General features: G+C 44.7%; 1 protein-coding gene across 1 annotated transcript in view; it reads right to left on the bottom strand.

The window, feature by feature from the left end:
• Positions 1 to 22,840, bottom strand: part of LOC147722574 (putative thiopurine S-methyltransferase) — a 305,879-nt gene that overhangs the window by 14,889 nt on the left and 268,150 nt on the right. The window contains exon 8 of the mRNA XM_086965108.1: positions 4,161 to 4,205. Within this exon, the coding sequence (XP_086821234.1) occupies positions 4,161 to 4,205 (45 nt within the window). The remainder of the gene's footprint in view (positions 1 to 4,160; positions 4,206 to 22,840) is intronic.

The following is a 22,840-nucleotide window of genomic DNA, read 5'->3' as shown; positions in this document are numbered from 1 at the left end:
AAATGGGTTGTTTTGTGATTATTACCAGGAACTATATAGGAGCAGGGCAGTCATGACCGAAGATGAGCTTGAAGGGTTCACACACGAGCTGCAACTTCCGCAACTAGGGGATGATCAGGCTTAGACGTTCAGTAGGGATATAGAATTACAGGAAGTGCGGGCGGCTATTAAACATATGCCACGTAACAAAAGACCGAGGACAGACGGCCTCCCGATCGAGCTATATGTCACTTATGCTGACCAGTTAGCACCGCAGTTGGTGACTTTGTATAATGGAGCGAGACACCTGGGTCACTTCCCTGGGTCTATAAGAGAGGCGGTTATTGTTCTGCTTTTGAAGCCTGGTAAACCGGCCTGGGACAGAATGGCATATAAGTCGCTGTCCATGCTTAACACGGACTACAAGATACTAAGTCGTATCTTGGCCACCCGTCTGATGCCCTACATGACTACTTTAATCCATCATGATCAATCTGGTTTCATTCCTACTAGAAATACTACCTTAAACGTATGGCGGTTGCTGCGTATATTGGAATGGCCTTTCCTCTTTCACGTCATGGCCCGGTTTGGACTGGGAGCTGATTTCATAGCATGGACGGCTTTACTTTATAACTCTTCTACAGCGCGGGTTCGGACGGGAGGAGTAATATCGGAGGCTTGTGTGGTGACCGGGGCAAAAGACAGGGATGTCAGTTAACCCTTCTTCCATTTGCATTGGCCATGGAGCCCATGCCAGCGAAAGTTAGGACAGGGAGGTATTTTCGTGGCCTACAGGTGCAGGGTCGAATACATCATATAGCTTTATATGCGGATGACCTGCTTATGTTCCTAGGAGACACAGAGAGGGAATTACTGGGCGCAAAGGTAGTGTTGCATGAGTTAGGGGAGATGCCTGGCCTTAGAGTTAACTGGGCTAAATCCTGTTTGTTACCCACAGACGGACATAGGCAAGACTTGCAGGATGTAGCGGGAGTGAAGTGGGAATGCGAGTGCCTCCCCTATTTGGGGATCCAGATATATCATTCCAGATCGGACATACTGGAGGGCAACATAGGCAGAGCGGTGCGGGGTCTAGCGGGCAGTTTTGATTTCAGGGGAACGTTGCCGCTATCGGTTGCTGGGCGGGTGTCTTTCCTTAAAATGGTGACCCTTCCCCGATTGCTGTATTATTTTGGAACCTTACCGATTTGGATACCAGTGAAGACATTTAACCAACTTACATCTATGAGAACTGGGTTTTTGTGGGGTACTGGAAGAAGGCGGGTTGCATTGAAATTGATGTTGCGTCCACGGTCAGAAGGTGGCTGGGCGGTACTTCATTTTGTAGCCTATTATTTGTCTGCTCAATTGCAATGGTTGACACAGAGAGTAGCAATGAGACTGTGAGGTACAGATGAGGGAGGAGAGGATGCTCCGGATTTGCAACAGCTCTATCATATAGTCCTGGATCTTCCTCTCTGGTTGGGTGCTATCTCGGAAGAACTGCGAACAGCGTAGCAATGCTGGAGGCGCAGTTTCAAGAGAGCGGGCTTGAAAGTGCTGTATACCTTGGATATACAGCTCTCAATGTGTGAGGCACTACCTCACGGAGGGTCTTGGAAAGCACTGAGTGACTGGGCTGAGAAGGAGCTGACTGTCATTGGAGATTTATATGAGGATGAGATCCTTCTAATTTTTTGTGCATTGCAGGAGCGTTTTGATCTGAGAGGTGGAGACTTTTTGCTCCATACAGCCCTTACCCCGGCTATCCGTGCACACTGGAAAGAGGGCCAAGTAGAACCTAGGGTTTTGTTGGGATGTCAATATGTAGTAACTGCAGCGGGGACGTTTAAGGCGATCACATGCCTGTATAAACGGCTAACTACTGAGAAGTAGGCCTCCCTGGATGAACTTAAGTGCAAGTGGGTAAAGAGATTCCGGACAGGGCCTGGGCCGAGGTGGTAGAGAGAGCGTGGAAAAGTACAAGGAACTCCCGCTTTCAGCTGCTTCACTTTTACATTCTACATTGCGTCTACCTCACACCGGCAAAGATTAAGGCATACTTTAATACGGACTCTGATGAGTGCCCAAGGTGTCAAAGGGAGGGGGTGGATTTCCCTCACATGCTGTGGGTATGCCCGCTACTGACTGGCTATTAGTCTGATGTATTAGCATTATTGAAAGAGGTGACGGAAAGAGAGTTGGAGCTATCACTAGGGACTTGTATATTGCATTGGTTCCCCCACACTGCTAGAACTAAGATCACCAGCAAGTTTATAGACATGGGACTGGTGCTGGCCAAGAGGGAAATTACGATGCATTGGAAGGCGACTGGGCTCCCGAACTTAGAACGGTGGAAAAGCGACTTTGTCAAATGGGCGGAATGTGATGGCACAGTTAGAGTACAATTAGCTAGAAGGGTTGGGAACGAGAGAGCTCTAGAGGCGGCTAGAGCGTGGGAACACTTGGTGGGATTGTTGAGGAGCCAAGATGCTACGAGCGATGACGATGTAGAATTGGGTGCCCCCAACATGGAATAAGCTCTTTGCAGCTTGCAGGTGCACTTGCTCGACCATATTTTATGAGTATAATTTGAATGAGATTGGAATACTGTCCTGCACACATTTGAATTGTTTACGACTTGGGATCTACTGACAACGCACTTTTATTGGGGCTTGATAGTTCTAGGAGTATAATGGATGTGACATGCCTGGAGGGAGGGAGAGGGGGTAGTTTACATTTATTGGGATTATTGATGTAGAATATTATGGGATGTGTTGGATATATGACAATGTGCCCCTGGTCCCTCGAATATGGCCTTTTCAGACCAGGATAGAGGGGGAACGAAGAAGTGTACTAATTATCCATAAGCATAAGCAAGTGACCTGGGAATGTTGGAGGGAGGGGGGTGCTTAAGCTACATATTGTATTATTATAGATTGGAATTATAAACCTAATAAAGTTTGTTTAAAAAAAAAATCAAGGTACATGAAAAGCAGAGAACAGGATTACAATGTTCTTCCTAATGTTGTAAAAGATAAGGTAAAGATCTAAACGACTTAAAAAGAGAAAAACATGCCTGAATTGGAGAGTTCCTGACATATTCTTACATATTTGAAGATCTTGATCAAATCTCTGTAGACAGTGTTACCCTAGAAAATTGTATGCTCTTGGATGAGATATTGCCAAGCTGGCCACCAGTGTTATCCTTGATGCCCATGTAAATTTGGTATTTCCACTATCTTTAAGGGAGAGGGGGCTGAGTTCACAACTGCTGGCAGCTGCAAGGCAGATAGTGGCATCATTCTGCACGTCGTCACAAGTGCTTAATCTGCAAACCAGCCTCATGAAGGTGCAGACCAATCATGTTTGTGGGAAAGTATATTGAACAAGACAGGAATAATATTTTTATCACGTTATGTTGGCCATTTATCATCGGCATTTATAGGAATAACAACAGCTACATCTATGCACTCATTTTAGAGCAACGGACATGAAGGCTCGTGACTGCTTGGCACTTACCAAGGACAATCTGTAAACTATATTTTCAAGAGAGCTATGTTAATAACAATATTGCTCATAACAAACAGTCTACTGTATACACCCTCATGTCGGATATGCTCTTTGTAAAAGAAGGTAGGAAAATAATATTTGTGTGAATCTGTTACCTTTTTAGGAAGTGATTCAACATGTTTACACTGTCTGAAGAGGAAACCTTTTCAATACGAAGAGGCAAAACCAAATAACGCAGTGCTCAACCTTTTGTTACTCTGTCTTTATAGGCTCCCTGCTTTCATGATGTTAATAGTAAACTGTTTTGTATGGTGAGGGCTCACTAACTGTATCAAGCCTCTGAACCAGTACCTATTCCTATGTCACTGTTGTCTGATTTTCAAGACGTAAAGGGCTCTGTCTCCCACAGGCTACATGACAGAAAACCGCATAACTTAAATGCTTGGCTTTACATCTCGACCACAATAGATAAATGCATTTATATATGATGAGGGTTTGCAATATACACTCTGAAAACCTTATTATAGGCTACAAGCATAACCAAAACAATCATTCAAAGCTGCAGACCACTTATTTGAATATAATGATTTTTCAGGCTTTTCTGGTGTGAAATGGCAAATAATCCCTCATCCAAACAATGTATAATAAGAATTAAGAAAACAACTCACCATATAACTTTTCAATTACAGAATCAGGGACGTAAAATGGTGGGCCTGAAAAACAGACATACAGAACACAAGGTGTATGTATGGTGCAGTTAGAGTTCAAATAAAATGATAATTGATTGCTTGACAATGGTTATTATACCAATATTACATGAGGTCATCAGCCGATAAGTATATTTTTCAAGTTCAAAACAAAAATCAAAATACTGCACACTCACTGCAGATCAATTAAGGGAGTCTTTTTTAATGAATCATGCCCTCAAGTCAAATGTGAAACAAGCATTCACTAGATGTTTTACTCTTCGTTCAGTCAAACTATACATTTCATCCCAATGTATACATTATCAAAAGGTTTTTATTGAGTCCTATGTGAAGCTCACTTCCGACTTTTGTGAAATTCTTAGAGAATTACATCAATACATCTGGAAAACTATGTTACAGTATTCCAGCAATATTCAATTGTTTAACATTAATGCATGCAGAACTTCCACAAGTGGAACATTTGCATTGGTCAATGTGCATTTATGACAAAAATATTATCCCTGTGAAGGAACTAATTTTCCTTATCCAAATTAATTTTGGGGGTGTTCCTCCACACTGCTTCCTTGGGCATAATATATTTCGAATGCATTTGTTAGTGTACCTAAGTTGAATTTTGGTACAAGTATAACAATGTGACTCGAGCCATAGTGAAGAAATGAAATGGTCTGATAGGAAAAGCACACCAGATTTAGGGGTCGGACATTGGTTTCTCTTCCACAAAAGACTAGGCTGTGCTCTCCAGCATACAACTGAATATGCTCCCTCATAGCCTATCTATTCCTTACATCAAACCATTGTTCTTCTCAAATTATCTCAAACATCTAATCACAACAGTGACACTTGACATAAAAAAATCATTATTTTTATTATTTCATTGCTTCATATATTTTATAATATTTCAATATTCTTTATCTTTTTATGTATATCTTTTTTCATGAAAAAAATGAATATAAAAGTTCATACAAAAAACAAAATTATCACAATCATTACATACAATTATATATATATATATATATATATATTCACTGAAAAAACCATAGGTTATAGACCATATATAGTTAGGAATTCGCATTTACAAAACCTTATTTTACTCACACAAAACCATTGAAATTCCATATATAGTTAGTTGCACTAACTATATATCGCGCACCCGCAATCCACTGCTGATGATGTCACATATTACATCATTCATGACATGGTCAGTGACATCACTGATGACATCACTGATGACATCACTGATGACATCTCAAATGACATCACTGATGACATCTCAAATGACATCACTGATGACATCACTGATGACATCTCATTTGACATTACTGATCACATCACTGATGATATCATTCATGTGATAATACGATGAACCTCTTCAGACTCTAATATAACCTTAGATACAATCAGTGTAAACAGACACTCACAGACTGTCACTCATCCATGGAGTTACTCACACACCTAGTCAGTCATGCAAAGAATCAATCACACCTCCATTTCCTCAACTATACAGTTATACAAACTTTACTTATTCAAACATATACTAACACATATGTACTCTCTTATACAATCCCTGATACAAGTTCACAATGATCCATACAGCCACTCACACATTCACTGGCTCTTATGCACAGTTATTTATATATGTCAACTCTCACATGTACTGTGTTTTACATATGTACTTACTTTGACATGTAGCACTGAGATATCCATTCACTCACCAATACACTCATGCACACAGTCAACCGCCCATACAGCTGTTTCCACATGCACTTTTGAAACCATACATCTAGTGAATCAACTGCTCACACATCTATGCACAGAGTCATACACCTCCCAGCCACCCACACACACACTCAGTCTCCCATACAAATACTTGGGCAACCAATCAATAACCCATATAGTTACTCATATAGCTACTTATCAACACATGCAACAGTTTACAGAACAACAGACATAATGATGCACAAATTAAGACAGTTTAGTCACTAACCCATGCACTCAGTGAGACACATTTAATCACTCACTCATACAGTCAGTCATGCACCTACTAAATCCTTCATCCAGAAACTTATACATCCACTCATTCTTCAATATGTAAGACATATTTTAACTTTACAGAAACATACAGTCACTGGATGTTGTCATCAGTGATGGCATCAGTGATGTCATTTGAGATGTCATCAGTGATGTCATCAGTGATGTCACTGACCATGTCATGAATGATGTAATATGTGACATCATCAGCAGTGGATTGCGGGTGCGCGATATATAGTTAGTGCAACTAACTATATATGGAATTTCAATGGTTTTGTGTGAGTAAAATAAGGTTTTGTAAATGCGAATTCCTAACTATATATGGTCTATAACCTATGGTTTTTTCAGTGAATTTTCAAGGTTTTGTAAATGCTAATTCCTAACTATATATGGTCTATAACCTATGGTTTTTTCAGTGAATTTTCAAGGTTTTGTAAATGCTAATTCCTAACTATATATGGTCAAAAGCCTATGGTTTTTTCAGTGAATATATATATATACATACATTTATAAACATATATCATCTGTATATCTATATAAATACAAACATAAATGCATGCATACATATACTTTTATGCATACAGATGCATGTTATTTACATGAAAGTTGAAAAAACACTAATAAAAGCATAGCTAAAAAGCCACCTCATTACAAACAGAATGGCTTTAACTTAAACGAGGGCGAGATCTATTGCATTTTCAATGCTTGTTTACTTTGGTTCCATCAAGAAGGCATTCAGATGTGTCACACATTTGCCATAAATTCTGAATGTTAGCACTCTAGTTGCACATTAGATCACTGTAGTAAAGCTACTGCTCACCAGGGACGTCTGCTGCTGGTATTCAAAGTGCATGTTTCAGTCTGCATGTCAGAATTTTTTTAATGAAATAGAAGAGGATTTGAGAAGTCACTCAAAATGATCCCTAATTTTTCTTTCTGAAGCACTAATCATACTTTCTATGGCAAAATTAACCCCCTCATGTTGTTCCTTTTTAAATTGAGTGTTTTCAGACTTACCACTTCATTCCAATCAAGATGGCTTCTGGTGTGCCATACTTTTGTCATAAGTAAGACTGTTAGCGCTCTAGTTGTTCTTTAGAACACTCTGGGACATTCTGTCATTGGGCTATACTTGGGGTACATCTGGGTGATATTTGGGCTACATTTAGGCTCTTTTGTCTCTGGTGGCCATCTTGGGAGGCTGTATGTCAGAATTTTTTTATGAAATTGAAGAGGGTTTGAGAAGTCACTCAAAATGTGCCCTAATTTTTCTTTCTGCAGCACTAATCATAATTCATATGGCAAAATATACCCCCTCATTTTGTTCCTTTTTAAATTAAATGTTTTAAGAGTTACCACTTTATTCCAATCAAGATGGCTTCAGGTGTGCCATACGTTTGTAATAAGTAGGACTATTAGCGCTCTAGCTGTTCTTTAGAACACTCTGGGACATTCTGTCATTGGGCTATACTTGGGCTACATCTGGGTGATATTTGGGCTACATTTGGGCTCTTTTGTCTCTGGTGGCCATTTTGGGAGACTGCATGTCAGAATTTTTTAATGAAATAGAAGAGGATTTGAAAAGTCACTCAAAATGTGCCCTAATTTTTCTTTCTGCAGCACTAATAATACCTTCTATTGCATAATATACCCCCTCATTTTGTTCCTTTTTAAATTAAATGTTTTAAGAGTTACCACTTTATTCCCATCACGATGGCTCCAGGTGTGCTATACCTTTGTAATAAGTAGGAATGTTAGCGCTCTAGTTGTTCTTTAGAACACTCTGGGACATTCTGTCATTGGGCTATGCTTGGGCTAGATCTGGGTGATATTTGGGCTACATTTGGGCTCTTTTGTCTCTGGTGGCCATTTTGGGAGACTGCATGTCAGAATGTTTTAATGAAATAGAAAAGGATTTGAGCAGTCACTCAAAATGTGCCCTAATTTTTCATTCTGCAGCACTAATCATACTTTCTATGGCAAAATATACCCCCTCATGTTGTTTCTTTTTAAATTAAATGTTTAAGAGTTACCACTTTATTCCAATCAAGATGGCTTCAGGTGTGCCATACCTTTGTAATAAGTAGGACTGTTAGCGCTCTAGTTGTTCTTTAGAACACTCTGGGACATTCTGTCATTGGGCTATACTTGGGCTACATCTGGGTGATATTTGGGCTACATTTGGGCTCTTTTGTCTCTGGTGGCCATTTTGGGAGACTGCATGTCAGAATGTTTTAATGAAATAGAAAAGGATTTGAGAAGTCACTCAAAATGTGCCCTAATTTTTCATTCTGCAGCACTAATCATACTTTCTATGGCAAAATATACCCCCTCATGTTGTTTCTTTTTAAATTAAATGTTTTAAGAGTTACCACTTTATTCCAATCAAGATGGCTTCAGGTGTGCCATACCTTTGTAATAAGTAGGACTGTTAGCGCTCTAGTTGTTCTTTAGAACACTCTAGGAGGCTGCAGTAGAACACAAAGGAATCAACTGACAGTCTCTGTCCTTGTTGGATGTACATGTTTTACTGAGAATGTCAGACTTCATTTTCACATGAATGAGAAAGATAATGTGAATTTACAGAAAATATGCTTTCAGTTTAGCTTATAGATCCCCTTCCAAACCACTGTGGGAAAATCATGAGATATTAGTTTTCTTTCAAACAATATTCATGATATCACAGCAGAAGGTTTTTTCACATGGTAAAATCACCTTAGAACCCACCACAATTCCTAAAACGAGTATGGTACCATCAACAAATGATTTATAATGTAACTAAAGTCCTAAAACCCTCTATTAACTACAATGCTTGTTAATGAGGTGCTATCATGTATATTGGTCCCAAGATGGCTGCCAACACTTCTTGGATGAAGTGCTGACAGCCAATCAGATCAGATGTGTGGTTAGGCTCCGCCCAGATATATATCTTTTTTTGAACCTAAATTACTCAAAATCCACTGGAGCACATATATTGAGACCTAGCAAAGGCACATCGGGCTAACAGTCCCTATAATTTTGCCAAGTTTCGTGCAAATCCATTCAGCCGTTCGAGCTAAAAGTGAGGCCAACCGCCCTATGGAAATTAACATGGGAAAAACGCGTTTTGGGACCCCCCTTTTTTCTCGGCCCCCCCTTGATGAAACCCCCCCAAATTATCAGGGGCTGCTCAGAAATGAAATGTTCCATTTTCCTGAAAATTTCAGCCAATTCCGTCCACAAACGCCAAAGTTATTAGACATAGAATTTTCAAAAATCCCATAGAGAAAAAATCCTAACTATATATACCTACTGGCGACCGCCAGTAGGTAATATATATATATATATATACAAATCCATTCAATCGAAAAACAACAGCCCCTGGACTGTCTTCAATAAATACAACCATACCACAGCCATTCAGACACATACTTTCACACAACTTCATACAGCCAGCATCTGTACAAGGTAGAGGTTAGGTGTGGCAAATAAAACCTATGCGACCAGATAGATTTTTATATTCAGAGCACTAGGCTCAGCATAAGGTCGATGCGCGTTTCGGTGGTATAAGAAGTGTAGTTAGACCACCTTCATCAGGACCTTTCCAGATACCCACATTAATATCACAGCAACCAGGGGACAGGAATAACAAAGGGATTTATGAGGAATTATCAGCCGGCAGCCACTCATATGATCTCTTGCTCAGAGACAGAATCCTCCCTTATTCTCAGCAGAGGCTGCCTCTGTTTCAAAGGTAGTTTCCTTAGTCAAAGCGTAATTACTCTATTTATTAGTCCTGTGGTCCAATACGCACAAAAAAAGGCCAAGGATGTCCTAAATGAGTTAGAGACGGAAGACAACAGCCAATCTTCTACGCTCTTTCACGCCAAACTTTTGTTCCACATTTTGTCTTACCCTTCAAATTATGAATGTTATGACGTTTGCTAAGACGATTTATACGTTCCACTGTTTCTAGGAATCCGGTTCCCTACACGCAATGGACCATGGCTCTCTGAGTAGCATAATCACTTGTCATAAACTTGAAACAGTTATCTGTTTTATGCCACTGAACAATGATGACCTTGATTAAATTACATTACAAAACACACAATTCATATTAGAAGAATACTGACCTGGACCAAATGTAATTTACATAATAACAACACAATCAATCAAGTAAGGGAGATTTTGTGAACAAAATAAACACAAATAATGTTTGATTCGAAACAGACTGATACCTTACAAGACTTCAACGCACCCTTTCTACTGACCAGGGAGCCCATAGCAAAGAAATATAGAAGACGAAAAAAAAAAATCCCTAACCACAGTGGAAGAAATCTAACCCCTATCATGACAAAATACGCCTCCAGTCACATACCATGATCTCAAAATCCATGAAGGAAAAACGACTCTTCTCCGACTGGAACTTAAAAACTAAATGCCCATTCAAGGAAATAAGCAAGACCCTCAGAGAATTCTACAATCCAGACTACACTGCCTATGGTTGCTACCTTTTTCTGAAAACAATACCGGCCATTTGTTGCTATTCTGGAAGGGACAAAAATAGTAGGGGAAAAAATGTATGTACAATTCTCAGTATTATTTTGTAACATGGCAATTATCTATCTATTTGCTTTAATAACCATTTAGAAATAACTGGACAACTCTCATATACTTTTAACTGCTTTCCTCAAGTGTTTGCTCTTTTAGGTATTTATTACAAAAGGTGAAAGTACCAGATTTCACTGCTTTTTCCAATATTTTACTGGCATGGATTCAAAACTAGAAGCCATGCCTGTAAACTACTGACCGGATGTCAGGCCTTGCACCACCAAAAAGACTTCTCACTCCAAGCCAACAATTACATCATCATAAACAATCTTGTCTCAAAGGAAAACATCCTGGAACACACATCATAAGTAAGCCATACAGCAACCTTCTCCCACAGACCAAGTTAAACAAAATGACCGCCACATAACCACAGACCCAGTCCTCCAACAGACCCAGTCCTCCATCAAACAAATCTAAGCTTTCCAGTTCAAGGAACTGCTTAAGGCAAGCGGTCTGCTGGCTCCTCATCAGACCCTAGCCTTCCACACAGATTTAAAGAGAGCATGCTTACCACAAACACGGCCACACTAGAATGAACCCTCATTAAAATCCGCAAAGCTCAGGCAACTAGCAAACCAACTTCAAGACATCGTACATCTGGCCAGCTCCCAAGTAGAGCCTTGATCCAGCATACCCAGTGTTAGATCTGGGGGTCTCTAGTTGGCAGAGGTAGGTACCAATGTCCAAATACGGACCCTTGCTTCTAGTCAGGGTATGGGGGATACACTCTTTGGATAACCCATGCTCACCCCCTAGGTAGCTTGGCACGAGCAGACAGGCTTATCAAAGGCAATGTATAAAGTATGTTTACCAACACTCACATTAACACAGTGTAAACACCACAAATTGACTCCACACCAGTTAACCCTTTCGATGCTTATGACGGAACGGTTCCGTCATCAGCGTCGGTTGGGCTGTGCTGATGACGGAACCGTTCAGTCATGACCACACCCATTTTTCGAATCTTCAGCACAGCGCGAAAATTTGCGCAGCGCTGAAGAGGTTAAGAAAAATAAAGTATCTTTATCTAAACTACACAAGACCAAAACGACAAAAATCCAACATACACTGTTCCAAAATAAGTCTTTTAAAGGAGTTCAAGGGTTTGCACCAAAATAATCCACAGTTAAGTCCCTTTTAGTCCAAAGTACCTGTAGATGCGACCAAAGTTCCAAGCGGCAGCTGCAGCGTCAGAAAACAAGCGATGCATCACTCCTGAGACCCTGGGGAGGCGATGTGACAACCCCGCTGCACGCAGCGGGCGGGTTGCATCGAATGCGGTCTGTATGGGGAGCGATGTGATACCTTGCATGGATTCCGGTTTGCAGGTTCTCCGGTAGGAAGCATCTTGCACGGCCACGATGCGACGATGACGATTTTCGGTGCAGCGGCGATGCGCGGTGTAGCGTTGATCCTCTTCTGTTGCGGCCCCTCGATGCGTTGGCGCTAGGCTCTGCGATGATGTTCGCATCGACGGGATTTGGTCCACAGGCAAGCGGTGCAACGGGTTTCACAGCGACGACAGGCTCTGCGATGATATTTGCAGCGTCAGAAATCTTCCCGCACCGCGGCAATTACTTACCTTCGGTAATGCTTTTTCTGGTAGATACAGTATCTGCCTGCGGATTCCTCCCCTTGTGAATATCCCCCTGTGTCAGCAACGTTCGGAAAATTCTTTGTAGCACGCCGGCGTGGACGACGTCATAGGAGCACGGCAATGTGCGCGACTCCGTCTGACGTCACTGACTCCTTATTAGGCCTATGTCGGCTTGATGACATCAGTTCCGTCCTTTTTTTCGTGCCTTCTAGGCACCCGGACGGACCAATGACAGAAGATATATACATATACACTGTACACAGTACATATAATCCTAAAACTGCACACACACAGTGTGTAGCTAAGGTTTGAAAACCAAATACAAATACAATCATAAACATGCATATGAATACATAAATACAGGTATAGCAGAGCGGACAACGGGGAGGCGGGTGGGTCAGTGAGGAATCCACAGGCAGATACTGTATCTACCAGAAAAAGCGTTACTGAAGGTAAGTAACTTGTGCTTCTGATAGATACATCTGCATTGTGGATTCCTCACCTTGTGAATAGAGTCCCACAGCAGTCCCCACTCCCGGAGGAGGGTGTCCACTCTGCTATACCAGAAAATCTTGGGAGGACAGAGCGCGCGAAGTGGCCGTCCCTCCACACCTCGGTATCTAAGCAGTAGTGCTTCGCGAAAGTGTGGAGGGAGGCCCAAGTCGCGGCTCTGCAAATGTCCTCAACAGGAACACCTCTAGACAAAGAGGATGTTGCAGACTTTGCTCTAGTTGAATGAGCTCTGATACCCTCAGGAGGGTCCTTACCTGCCAGAGAGTAGCAAATCTTGGTGCACAGGATTATCCATCTGGAAAGTGTGCGCTTGTGCACCGCTCTGCCCTTTTTGCAGCCAGCAAAACCCACGAAAAGCTGATCATCCATAAGATAGTCTTTAGTCCTATCGAGATAGAAACTGACTGCTCTCTTAGGGTCCAAGCGATGAAGCCTCTCCTTCTTCTTGGAAGGGTGAGGGGGAGGATAGAAGGTAGGAAGGGTAATGGATTGTCCTAGATGGAAGGGAGTTACCACCTTAGGGAGAAAAGCAGCCCTGGTCCTGAGTACCATTCTTTCAGCATGCATAGTCAAGAATGGGGGCTTGGAACTAAGAGCTTGAAGCTCACTTACCCTCCTTGCCGAGGTAATTGCAACCAAGAAGACCGTTTTAAAAGATAAAAGCCTCATGGGACACTTGTGCCAAGCGTTCGAAGGGAGAACCCATCAAATAGGTTAAAACAAGATTCAAATTCCAATGAGGAACAATAAAAGGAGTAGGAGGGAACTTATTAGTAAGACCCTTTAAAAATCTTAAAACCACAGGAGACTTAAAAAGAGAGGGCTGACCTGGCAAACAGAGAAATGCCGATAAAGCAGAAAGATAACCCTTGACTGTGGCAACAGCAAAACCTTGCTGGGCCAGAGAAAGAGGAAACTGTAAAATGTCTGACAACTGAGCCTTCAAAGGGTCAACAGCCCTCTCCCTGCACAGGGAGAGGGCTGTTAGACCACCTATAAGAATAGATGGACTTAGTGGAGTCACGCCTGGCAGAAATAATGACATCCACCACATCGTGAGGGAGAGAAAAGGAATTCAAGTTGCCCTGTACAATCTCCAGGCATGAAGGTGTAATGTCTGGAGGTGGGGGTGTAGAACCTGCCCCTCCATCTGAGAGAGGAAGTCTGCCCTGAAAGGGAGACGGAGCGGGGGGTGAGGGGGAGGTGGAGAAGATCCGTGTACCACACCCTTCTTGGCCAATTCGGGGTGATCAATATGACTTGGGCTCGGTCTTGGTGAATCTTCCTCAGAACCCGAGGAATCAAAGGTATGGGAGGAAACGCGTAAAGGAGTTGTGAGCCCGAACTCAACTGAAACGCTTCCCCCAAGGCTCCTTGCATCGGAAACTGGAGACTGCAGAATGACGGGCAGTGAGCATTCTCGTGAGTGGCGAACAGATCCACCCGAGGAGTTCCCCACAACCGAAAGATGTAGCGAACTACCTCTGGATGGAGCCTCCACTCGTGATCGGCAGAGAACCGCCGACTGAGTCTGTCTGCACGTACGTTCAGAACTCCGGCCAGGTGATTTGCCATCAGACAAATCTGATGGTCCTGAACCCAGAACCAGAGTCGCAGAGCCTCTCTGCAGAGACACCACGACCCCACTCCTCCCTGGTTGTTGATATACCACATTGCGGTCGTATTGTCCGTCAGGACTTGACCTGACTGACCGCAAAGGGAAGGGAGGAAGGCCTTGAGCGCCAGACGTATTGCCCGCAATTCTAGAAGGTTGATGTGAAGCAACTTTCCTATGGAGACCCAAGACCCTTGACCTCCAGATCCCCCAGAGGAGGTAGTTGAAAAGGCTTCCCTTGAGACAGATTGCCTTCCACGCTCCACCAAGACAGATCCGCCGCAGTTTCTCTGGAAATCCTGACTGACTTAGAGATCTCCGTTGTGCTGATACCACTGCCTGCGGAGGCAACACTGGAGTGCCCTCATGTGCCAACGTGCATGGTTGACCAATAGAATGCAAGAAGCCATCAGACCGAGCAGGCGAAGAACCTTCAGGACTGGAACGACCGCTCCATTGCAAAACAAGGGAATCATTTCCTGTATGTCGCGAATCCTTTGAGGAGGAGGGAATGCACGACACACAGTTGTGTCCAGTATAGCACCTATGAACAGGTTGCGCTGGGAGGGCACCAGGTGAGATTTGGGTACATTTATTGAAAAACCCAACCTGTGTAACAACTGAGTTGTCTCCTGCAGATGACGGAGCACTGTCTCTGGAGATTCCGCTTCGATCAGCCAATCGTCCAGGTATGGGAATACTGGAATCCCCGACCTTCTGACATGTGTAGCCACCACAGCCATCACCTTGGTGAAAACTCGAGGCGCAGTAGTAAGCCCAAACGGAAGGACCGCAAACTGGTAGTGTTGCGATCCCACCGTAAAACGGAGATACTTTCTGTGCAACTTCAGAATGGGGATGTGAAAATACGCATCCTGCAAGTCGATCGACACCATCCAGTCTTCTTCCATCGGCGCTTGAAGAACCTGTGCAAGTGTGAGCATTTTGAACTTCTCCTGTTTGAGATAGAGGTTCAAAATCCTGAGGTCCAGGATTGGACGTAACCTGCCATCCTTCTTGGGGATCAGGAAATACCGGGAGTAGCACCCCTGACCCCTTTCCTGCTCTGGAACCACCTCTATCGCACCTTTTCTGAACAGTGCCAGGACTTCTTCCTGCAGGAGAAGCAGGTGGTCCTCCGAACAATAACCTTGGCAAGGAGGGTAATTGGGAGGGAACTCCTGAAAAGGAAGTGCATACCCATTTCTACGAGATTGAGAACCCAAAGATCTGATGTAACCGATTCCCAATCCCGTAGAAAATGAGTAAGCAGAACCCCTACTGGACCCGCATGATCCGGAATGGCGGATCTAGGGCTGCTTTGCTGCTGCGGGTGGGGGATGATTGTTAGAGGAGGAAGTAGAGGAGGAGGAGGCTTGGCGTCCACAAGCACGACTCTTTTGTCTACCTCTGTAAGACTTATACAATGGGTTCTGCTGTTGCTGCTGCTGCCTTGTTTACAGGGACGAAAAGTGGATCTACCAAATCCCCTAAACTTCCTGGTGGTAGAGCCTCTAGCCTGCAGGGCCAAAGATCTTGCCGTCGCCCAGCTATCTTTGAACCTCTCCAATGCTACATCCGCTTTTTTTCCAAAGAGGCCAGTTCCGTCAAATGGTAAGTCCATTAGAGTAGACTGTACATCTGCTGAAAATTCAGAGGACTTAAGCCATGCAGCTCTTCTCGTGGCAACAGTAGAGCCCATTATCCTGGCCACAGAGTCCGTCGTGTCCATGCCAATCTGAATAACCTGGCGGGCCGCTGCCTGAGTATCAGAGACTACTTCATTGAAGTTCTTTCGATCTTCCTCCGGAAGCTTAGTTGACAACTGTTTCACAGAGTCCATCAAAGCATGAATATATCTCCCCAGCAGGCAAGTAGCATTGGTAGATTTAAGAGCCATGCTACCAGAGGAGAAAATCTGTTTTGCAGACGGGTCCAATTTTTTAGAGTCTTTATCTGCTGGCACCTGTGGAAAAGAACCTGCAGACCTGTTGGAACAAGCGGCCTGCACAACCAGACTTTCCGGTGAAGGATGCGAAGACAGAAACTCAGGGTCACCAGGTGCCACCCTATAACGTCTTGCCACCGACCTGGACACCGCAGGAGCAGTCAATGGTCTCTTCCAGACCTCCATTATTGGCTCAGTCAAAGCCTCAGTGAATGGGAGTGTAGGCTCTATAATAGAGGAAGGCGAATGCAAAACCTCAGTGAGGATGTTAGGCTTGAACTCAACGGTAGGTAAAGTCAGATTAAGCAGCTCCGCAGCCTTCTTAATGACGACATGGTAGGGTGCCACGTCCTTAGATGGTGCATCAGAAACTGATGGCAAACCCCACTCAGGAGAGAGTTCCAGGCCACAAGCACTATGTAGGTCCTCAAAACAGTCCCCTTGATCCAGAAGCTCTCCTTCCTCTACTTCAGGATCTTCGTACTCCTTTTCCACCATGAGGCGTTGAGCTCTGCGCCTCGACCACTCCAGACGAATCGAAGTCGTCGGATCCGGTGACGAATCCGACGGAGCCGGCGTCGAACGAGGAGCCGGGACAGCTGGAGGACGAGAATCTCGAACCGGCGTCGTACCTCGATTCAGTTCTCCAGGTCGCTCCGGAGCCGGCGAAGCCGTGTGCGGAGTCGATTACCTCAGCGGCGCCGTACCGAGCCAAGGTGTATAAGGCGTCGGCATAAACGGCATAAAAGGTGCCGGAGCGTAAGCTTGAGGGACACCCAAGTTAAAAGACAACTGACCCATGGGACAAGCCGGTGCACCAGTGGGGTACATTGCCCTTGTATAAACGCCAAACATGGTATTAAGGAAATGCGAGGGGTCCTGTCCAGGACCAGGAAAGGGAGGGTACGAACCCATTGCCTGCTCCGAAGGTGCTGCTCTGGCATCGGTTCTTCCTGGCCCTCTTGGTCCTCTGGGTTTTCCACCGGAGTCGGTGCCCGAGGAATCTCCTCGTCTTCTTCATGCGCCAAAGAATGACGCGAATCCGGATTCGGTTCTTGCTCCGGATCCGGGGAACCCTCACGAGATCGCTCAGGTGAAGGTGACACGAAGTCCTTGTGATGTTTATGAGAAGAAGACTTCCTTTTCGAGTCCGAAGACTCTTTGCCAGAGAGATGTCTTAAGCTATGCTTCCTCCACTTGTGCTTCTTCTTCGAGGAGCCCGAAGCATGACTCGAAGCCGACTTCGATCTGGACCTCGACCTCACTCTGGACCTCGAAGCCGATCTCGACCTCGACTTCTGCTTTGACCTCGAACGTCTAGATGTTGACCTCGAAGACCTTCCAGCTTCTTTTCCTTTCACCTTGGCCAGCAGAAGTTACGCCTCACGTTCTCGTAGAGCCTTTGGGTTCATCTTGAAGCAGGATCGGCAGCTCCTGACATCATGGTCCGATCCAAGACACCACAAACAATCGTTGTGCGGATCGGTAATAGACATCATCCTGGCACACGATTTGCACTGTTTGAACCCCGTCTTCCTCGACGACATCCTCGACGAAGAACAGACACTCGACAGAGAAACAGTAACACAAAATAGCAACAAGTTACTATCTGAATCACGGAAGATCCCAGAAACCGTTAGCTCGACAACGCGGAAAAAAGGGAACTGATGTCATCACGCCGACGTAAGCCTATTAAGGAGTCAGTGACGTCAGACGGAGTCGTGCGCGATGCCGTGCTCCTATGACGTTGTCCACGCCGGCGTGCTACAAAGAATTTTCGCACTGTCGACGATGCGCTCCGATGCGTGCAAAATTGTATATCTTCTTCTTTACCATCTCCATAAACAGCAGGAAACAACCTCCAGAGGCCCCACAAATGGATCAAGCACTCTAGGCAGGTCAGAACTCACACAGCAGAGTTCAGTGGGTGAAGTTCTTTGTTCCTGAGACTTCGTAACAGGAGGCCACCTCTTCACAGGCTCTTGGAGATTTCTTCAAGCAGGGGACACAGCAACAGCAAAGTCCTTTCCCTCTCCTTGTCAGAATAGCAACTGCAGGTCAGCCTACAAACACACAGCAGGGCTGTCCTTCCTCTTCAGTTTTCCAGCTTTTCCCCTTGGCAGAGGTTCGTTCTTGATTCCAGGATGATCTAAAGTTAAGGGGTCTGGGTATCCCTTTTGATTATACCAATATTCTCTTTGTTCTCTGAAGGCAAAGAGGTCTTGGCCTAGCCCAAACCAGTTCTGGTGAGTCCTGGAGCACTCTGTTTACATGACTCCTTCTTTCCTTTGAGAGAGAGGGGCAGGGTCATCAGCCGCCCAGCAGGAGGTGGAGCTAGCATTGTGGAAGGCAGGCACATCCCTATTCAGGTCCAGGTGCTACCCCCTCCTACCACTCAAGATGCAGATGAAGCTATTCAGCCTAGTGCTGACTCACCCAGCCTCCTGGAGCCACCCCAGCCCCTGTCACTCACAAACCAGACAGTAAATTCACAAACAGGCCAAAGAAAGGTCAGACAAGAAAATAGCCACTTTCTAAAAGTGCTGTTTTCAAACACAGGATTTAAAAAACATCCTTCCTAAAAGATGGGTAATTACATTCTGATTTCAAGGATACCAGACTTTTATTTTCTATCTCGCTCCTATGGCAAGATATGCAGGTAAATATACACAGCATTCACCATTCTAGCCTATGGGCAAGATAGCCTTTCAATAGCGAAAAACGAAATTGGCAGTATTTCACTATCAGAGCATGTCACCCACACTAGTACATGCTCTATCTTTCACATGCACTGCACCATGCCCAGGGGGGTACCTTGGGCCTTCTATATGTGTGTTCAATGTGTACAGAAAGGGAAGGGTTAGGTCTGGCCAGTGGGGACACTGGTCAGGTCAGCATAGCAATTAGCAACTGCACACAGGCACTGCGGTGGCAGGCCTGAGACACCATTTTAGGGCTACTCATGTGGGTGGCACAATCAGTGCTGCAGGCCCAGTAGTAGCATTTGAATCACCAGCCCTGGCACACTCAGTGCACTTTACTAGAGACTTAATGGTAAAACAAATATGTCAATCATGGATAACCAATCATAATAGCAATTTACACAGAGAGCATATGCACTTTAGCACTGATCAGCAGTAGTACAGTGCCCAGAGTCCTATAGCCAACAACCAAGGGTCGGGAAAAACAAAGGAGGAAAAAGAAAAACGTTTGGGGATAACCCTGCAAATAGGGCCCCTTCCAACACCCAGAGAGCTACTTTCCAAACACCAATGTCTGTTTTTAGGTAAAGTGAAAGAGCACATTTCACTCAGATCTCCAACTTTATAGAAGAAACCAATCTTCTCTCTGACCATCAAACTCATTTCCATCTTGGCCGAGGTAGTAAATCTTGAATGACCTAAAGACAATCCCAAAGTGAATCCAACCTGACCTTCAATTGGATGACCTGAAGACAACTGCAAACAGAAATCGAGTTGATATTCTACTTCTGATAGGACCTGTTTGCCCCTTTTGACTAAGTTCACAAACTCTCGCTCTTAATAAACCTAGAGGAACGTGGCTCCTAGACTAGACTTCCTCCTACCTCGCTGACAGATCAAGCAGTATGTCACTCACACCTTCCATATAAGCTCCTTTCTGCACTGAAGCCTTATGGCTTCAAAATCTGAAAAATGTTGCAGCCTTGCAACCACTACACCTACATGTACATGACTCCATCACTGTAGTCCTCCATGTACTTAACTGGCCACCAGGTGCTGACTGATACTCCTTTCAGCCACTCTACATTACCCACAGGGTACAGAATACAACACTTTGCATTAGACTACTTCCTCCTGCTAACCACCTGCTCTACAAGAAGTCATGCATTAGTGGAGCCTTCTCCGCGTACATGCCCAAAACTATGGAACTTCCTCCCAACAAAGACAAGAATTATAAAAAAAAGCACCTGGAAGCACCTGTACTCTTCCCCAACACATGAAGTTGGATCCAGGGGCAGCTCCTGCGGTAAAGCGAGGAGCGTCGCCCGCTGCCTTTCAGCACTGCAAAAAAGGAAAAATAAAATGATAATAACGCCATGCTATTATCATTTTATTTTTTTGTGCTGAGGCAGTTTTGCGGGTGGGCTTGCCTGGGAAGAGCAAGTGGGAGGAGTGGTGGCATTCTCTAAGTGCGCATAACTGTTTGGCCAGCCGTCTTAGGCCGGCCAGTCTTGCTCACTTTGCATGTTCTCCATTTACATATTACAGCCTGGCTGGAAACATGCCCAGGTTCCCAGTCCCTTTCTGAGCGTAAACCACAGTGCTCAGACCAATCAGACTACTACATTGCAGCATTGTGATTGGCGTAGGGGAGCCTTGGTGCTTCCTGCTCACACAGAAGGAAGAGGATGGAGAGGACGGAGAAGAGGCGGCATTTAAAACTTCTTGCTAAGCCTTAAACTCCCCTTGTATTGCACACAAGTCACCACTGAGGTCGACCCTAGGTAGCCCATAGGGCAGGGTGCTGTGTAAGTAGAGGTAGGACATTTTTATTTTTTCATTTTTTTTATTTTACAGAGTTTTATATAGCGCAAACTTGACCCGAATCGGGTATCAGAGTGAATTACATAGTACCAGTTGCATTACATGAAGACACATTAATTTTTGTTAGGCACAGGGATTCAGAACCCTCCCGCTTAAACTTGAGGCGGAGGTTGTGTGCGGATGTGTGGGGGCATTTTTAACTGTCCTATTGTGGTTTTTAACAAATTGTAATTTGCGCTGACTGCTAGCGCCTTTTAAAAAAACCTTTACCTTTTGGGCTGCATTGGTTGGATCTCGCGCTGACTGCTAGCGCCTCTAACATCTCTCAACTAGTGCTGCATTGACTTGACGTGCGCTGAACGCTAGCGCTTCTAGATTCTCTGCACGCTGCGTTTCCTTTAGCTGACGGTGTATTTCCCTCTTCTCCATTTTCAACACCTGAGGCGGAAAGCCGGGTGTCTTCTTGATCTTTGCTCTCTTGCCTGAATCTTCATCTCTCCGCTTTGCTGGGTGTCAACTGCATCGCGAGGGGTTTTCTTTCTATCTTCCATACCCGCACGGCTGACAAGGGGCCGCAGGGTATCTTGGGACCAGTAGGCTGCCTACACTGTTAGCGGCCATCTTACGAGGAGTCAGGCACGCTGGTCGGCGGACCAGTGGTGCGGTCTTCCTCACTTAGCCTGCTTAGCTATAAAACTAGAGGCACTCCTCTCCGCGCAGCGTCCCGGAGGCGGACGGGAGCGGGCGGGCCATTATCCTTTACCCAGGCTTTCTGTCAGCATGCGCACTTACACCGCTGCGGAGCTTATCTCCTTAAAGGGTATGATGGGCAATTGCTGTAGTATCTTTCCAGGTAGGCATGCCACAAAAAGGTGTTGTCCTGGCTGTGGCTGGAACATTAGCAGCACTCCTGTTCCATTGTCTAGTAATCAGCCCAAACATAGTTCCTGTCTATTTCTTAATACCAGATCTTTAAGGAGGCATTCGCTTGACATTTATGATCTTTTGTCAGAGGCAAATCCCATGTATCTCTTTCTCACAGAGACTTGGCTGGGTGAGAGCTCTGGCCCAGGCATAGCAGCAGCCATCCCCTCTAACTATGTCATCCTTAGGAAGGATAGGACGACTGGAAGGGGGGGTGGTTTAGCCCTGGTGGTGGATAAACGCTTTCCTTGTGCCATTATTCCAACTGATGACATTCTTGGTTGCGAGTCCCTTGGGTTCTCTCTATCCTTGTCTCCTCACCAAGCATGTGTGGGGCTTTTAATCTACAGAGCCCCAGCACCCACAGGCTCCTTTTTTGAAGAGCTTCTGGCGGTGATATCGGCACTCTGTTTAAAAACGGAACACTGCCTGTTGTTAGGGGACTTCAACATTCATATGGACTCAAGTATTGATGTTGATGGCATTAAGATTCTGGATATTACATCTCCCCTGGGTCTGTCTCCATCTATTACTGCCCCCACACACAATAAAGGACATACCCTTGATCACGTGTTCTCGACCGCTCCGATCGGTATGTCCCCTCCGGCACCCGTTCTATGGTCAGACCATTATCTAGTTAACTTTGAGATTCCTCTGATGGATAAAACATCACCCAGGCCACTGGAACACTCTCAGCTAACTTCGCGAGCCTTTCATCGAGTGTCCCCAGACATGCTGGCGCATGCACTCTCCTCCCACCCCTGCCAGTTGTCAGGCAGTTTAGAGGCTGACCTTGACCTCCTGCATACATGGCTTGTGGAAAGACTCGATGAGTTAGCTCCAGTGACGGTATCCCGTAAAGCCAGTAACAGGACCTCCGCCCCATGGTTCACTGCCTCT

Source organism: Lissotriton vulgaris, chromosome 4_1 (assembly GCF_964263255.1).
Source record: "Lissotriton vulgaris chromosome 4_1, aLisVul1.2, whole genome shotgun sequence".
Lineage (NCBI taxonomy): Eukaryota > Metazoa > Chordata > Amphibia > Caudata > Salamandridae > Lissotriton > Lissotriton vulgaris.
The sequence above is the reverse complement of the archived record's forward strand: the minus strand, read 5'-3'. Positions and strand labels throughout refer to the sequence as shown.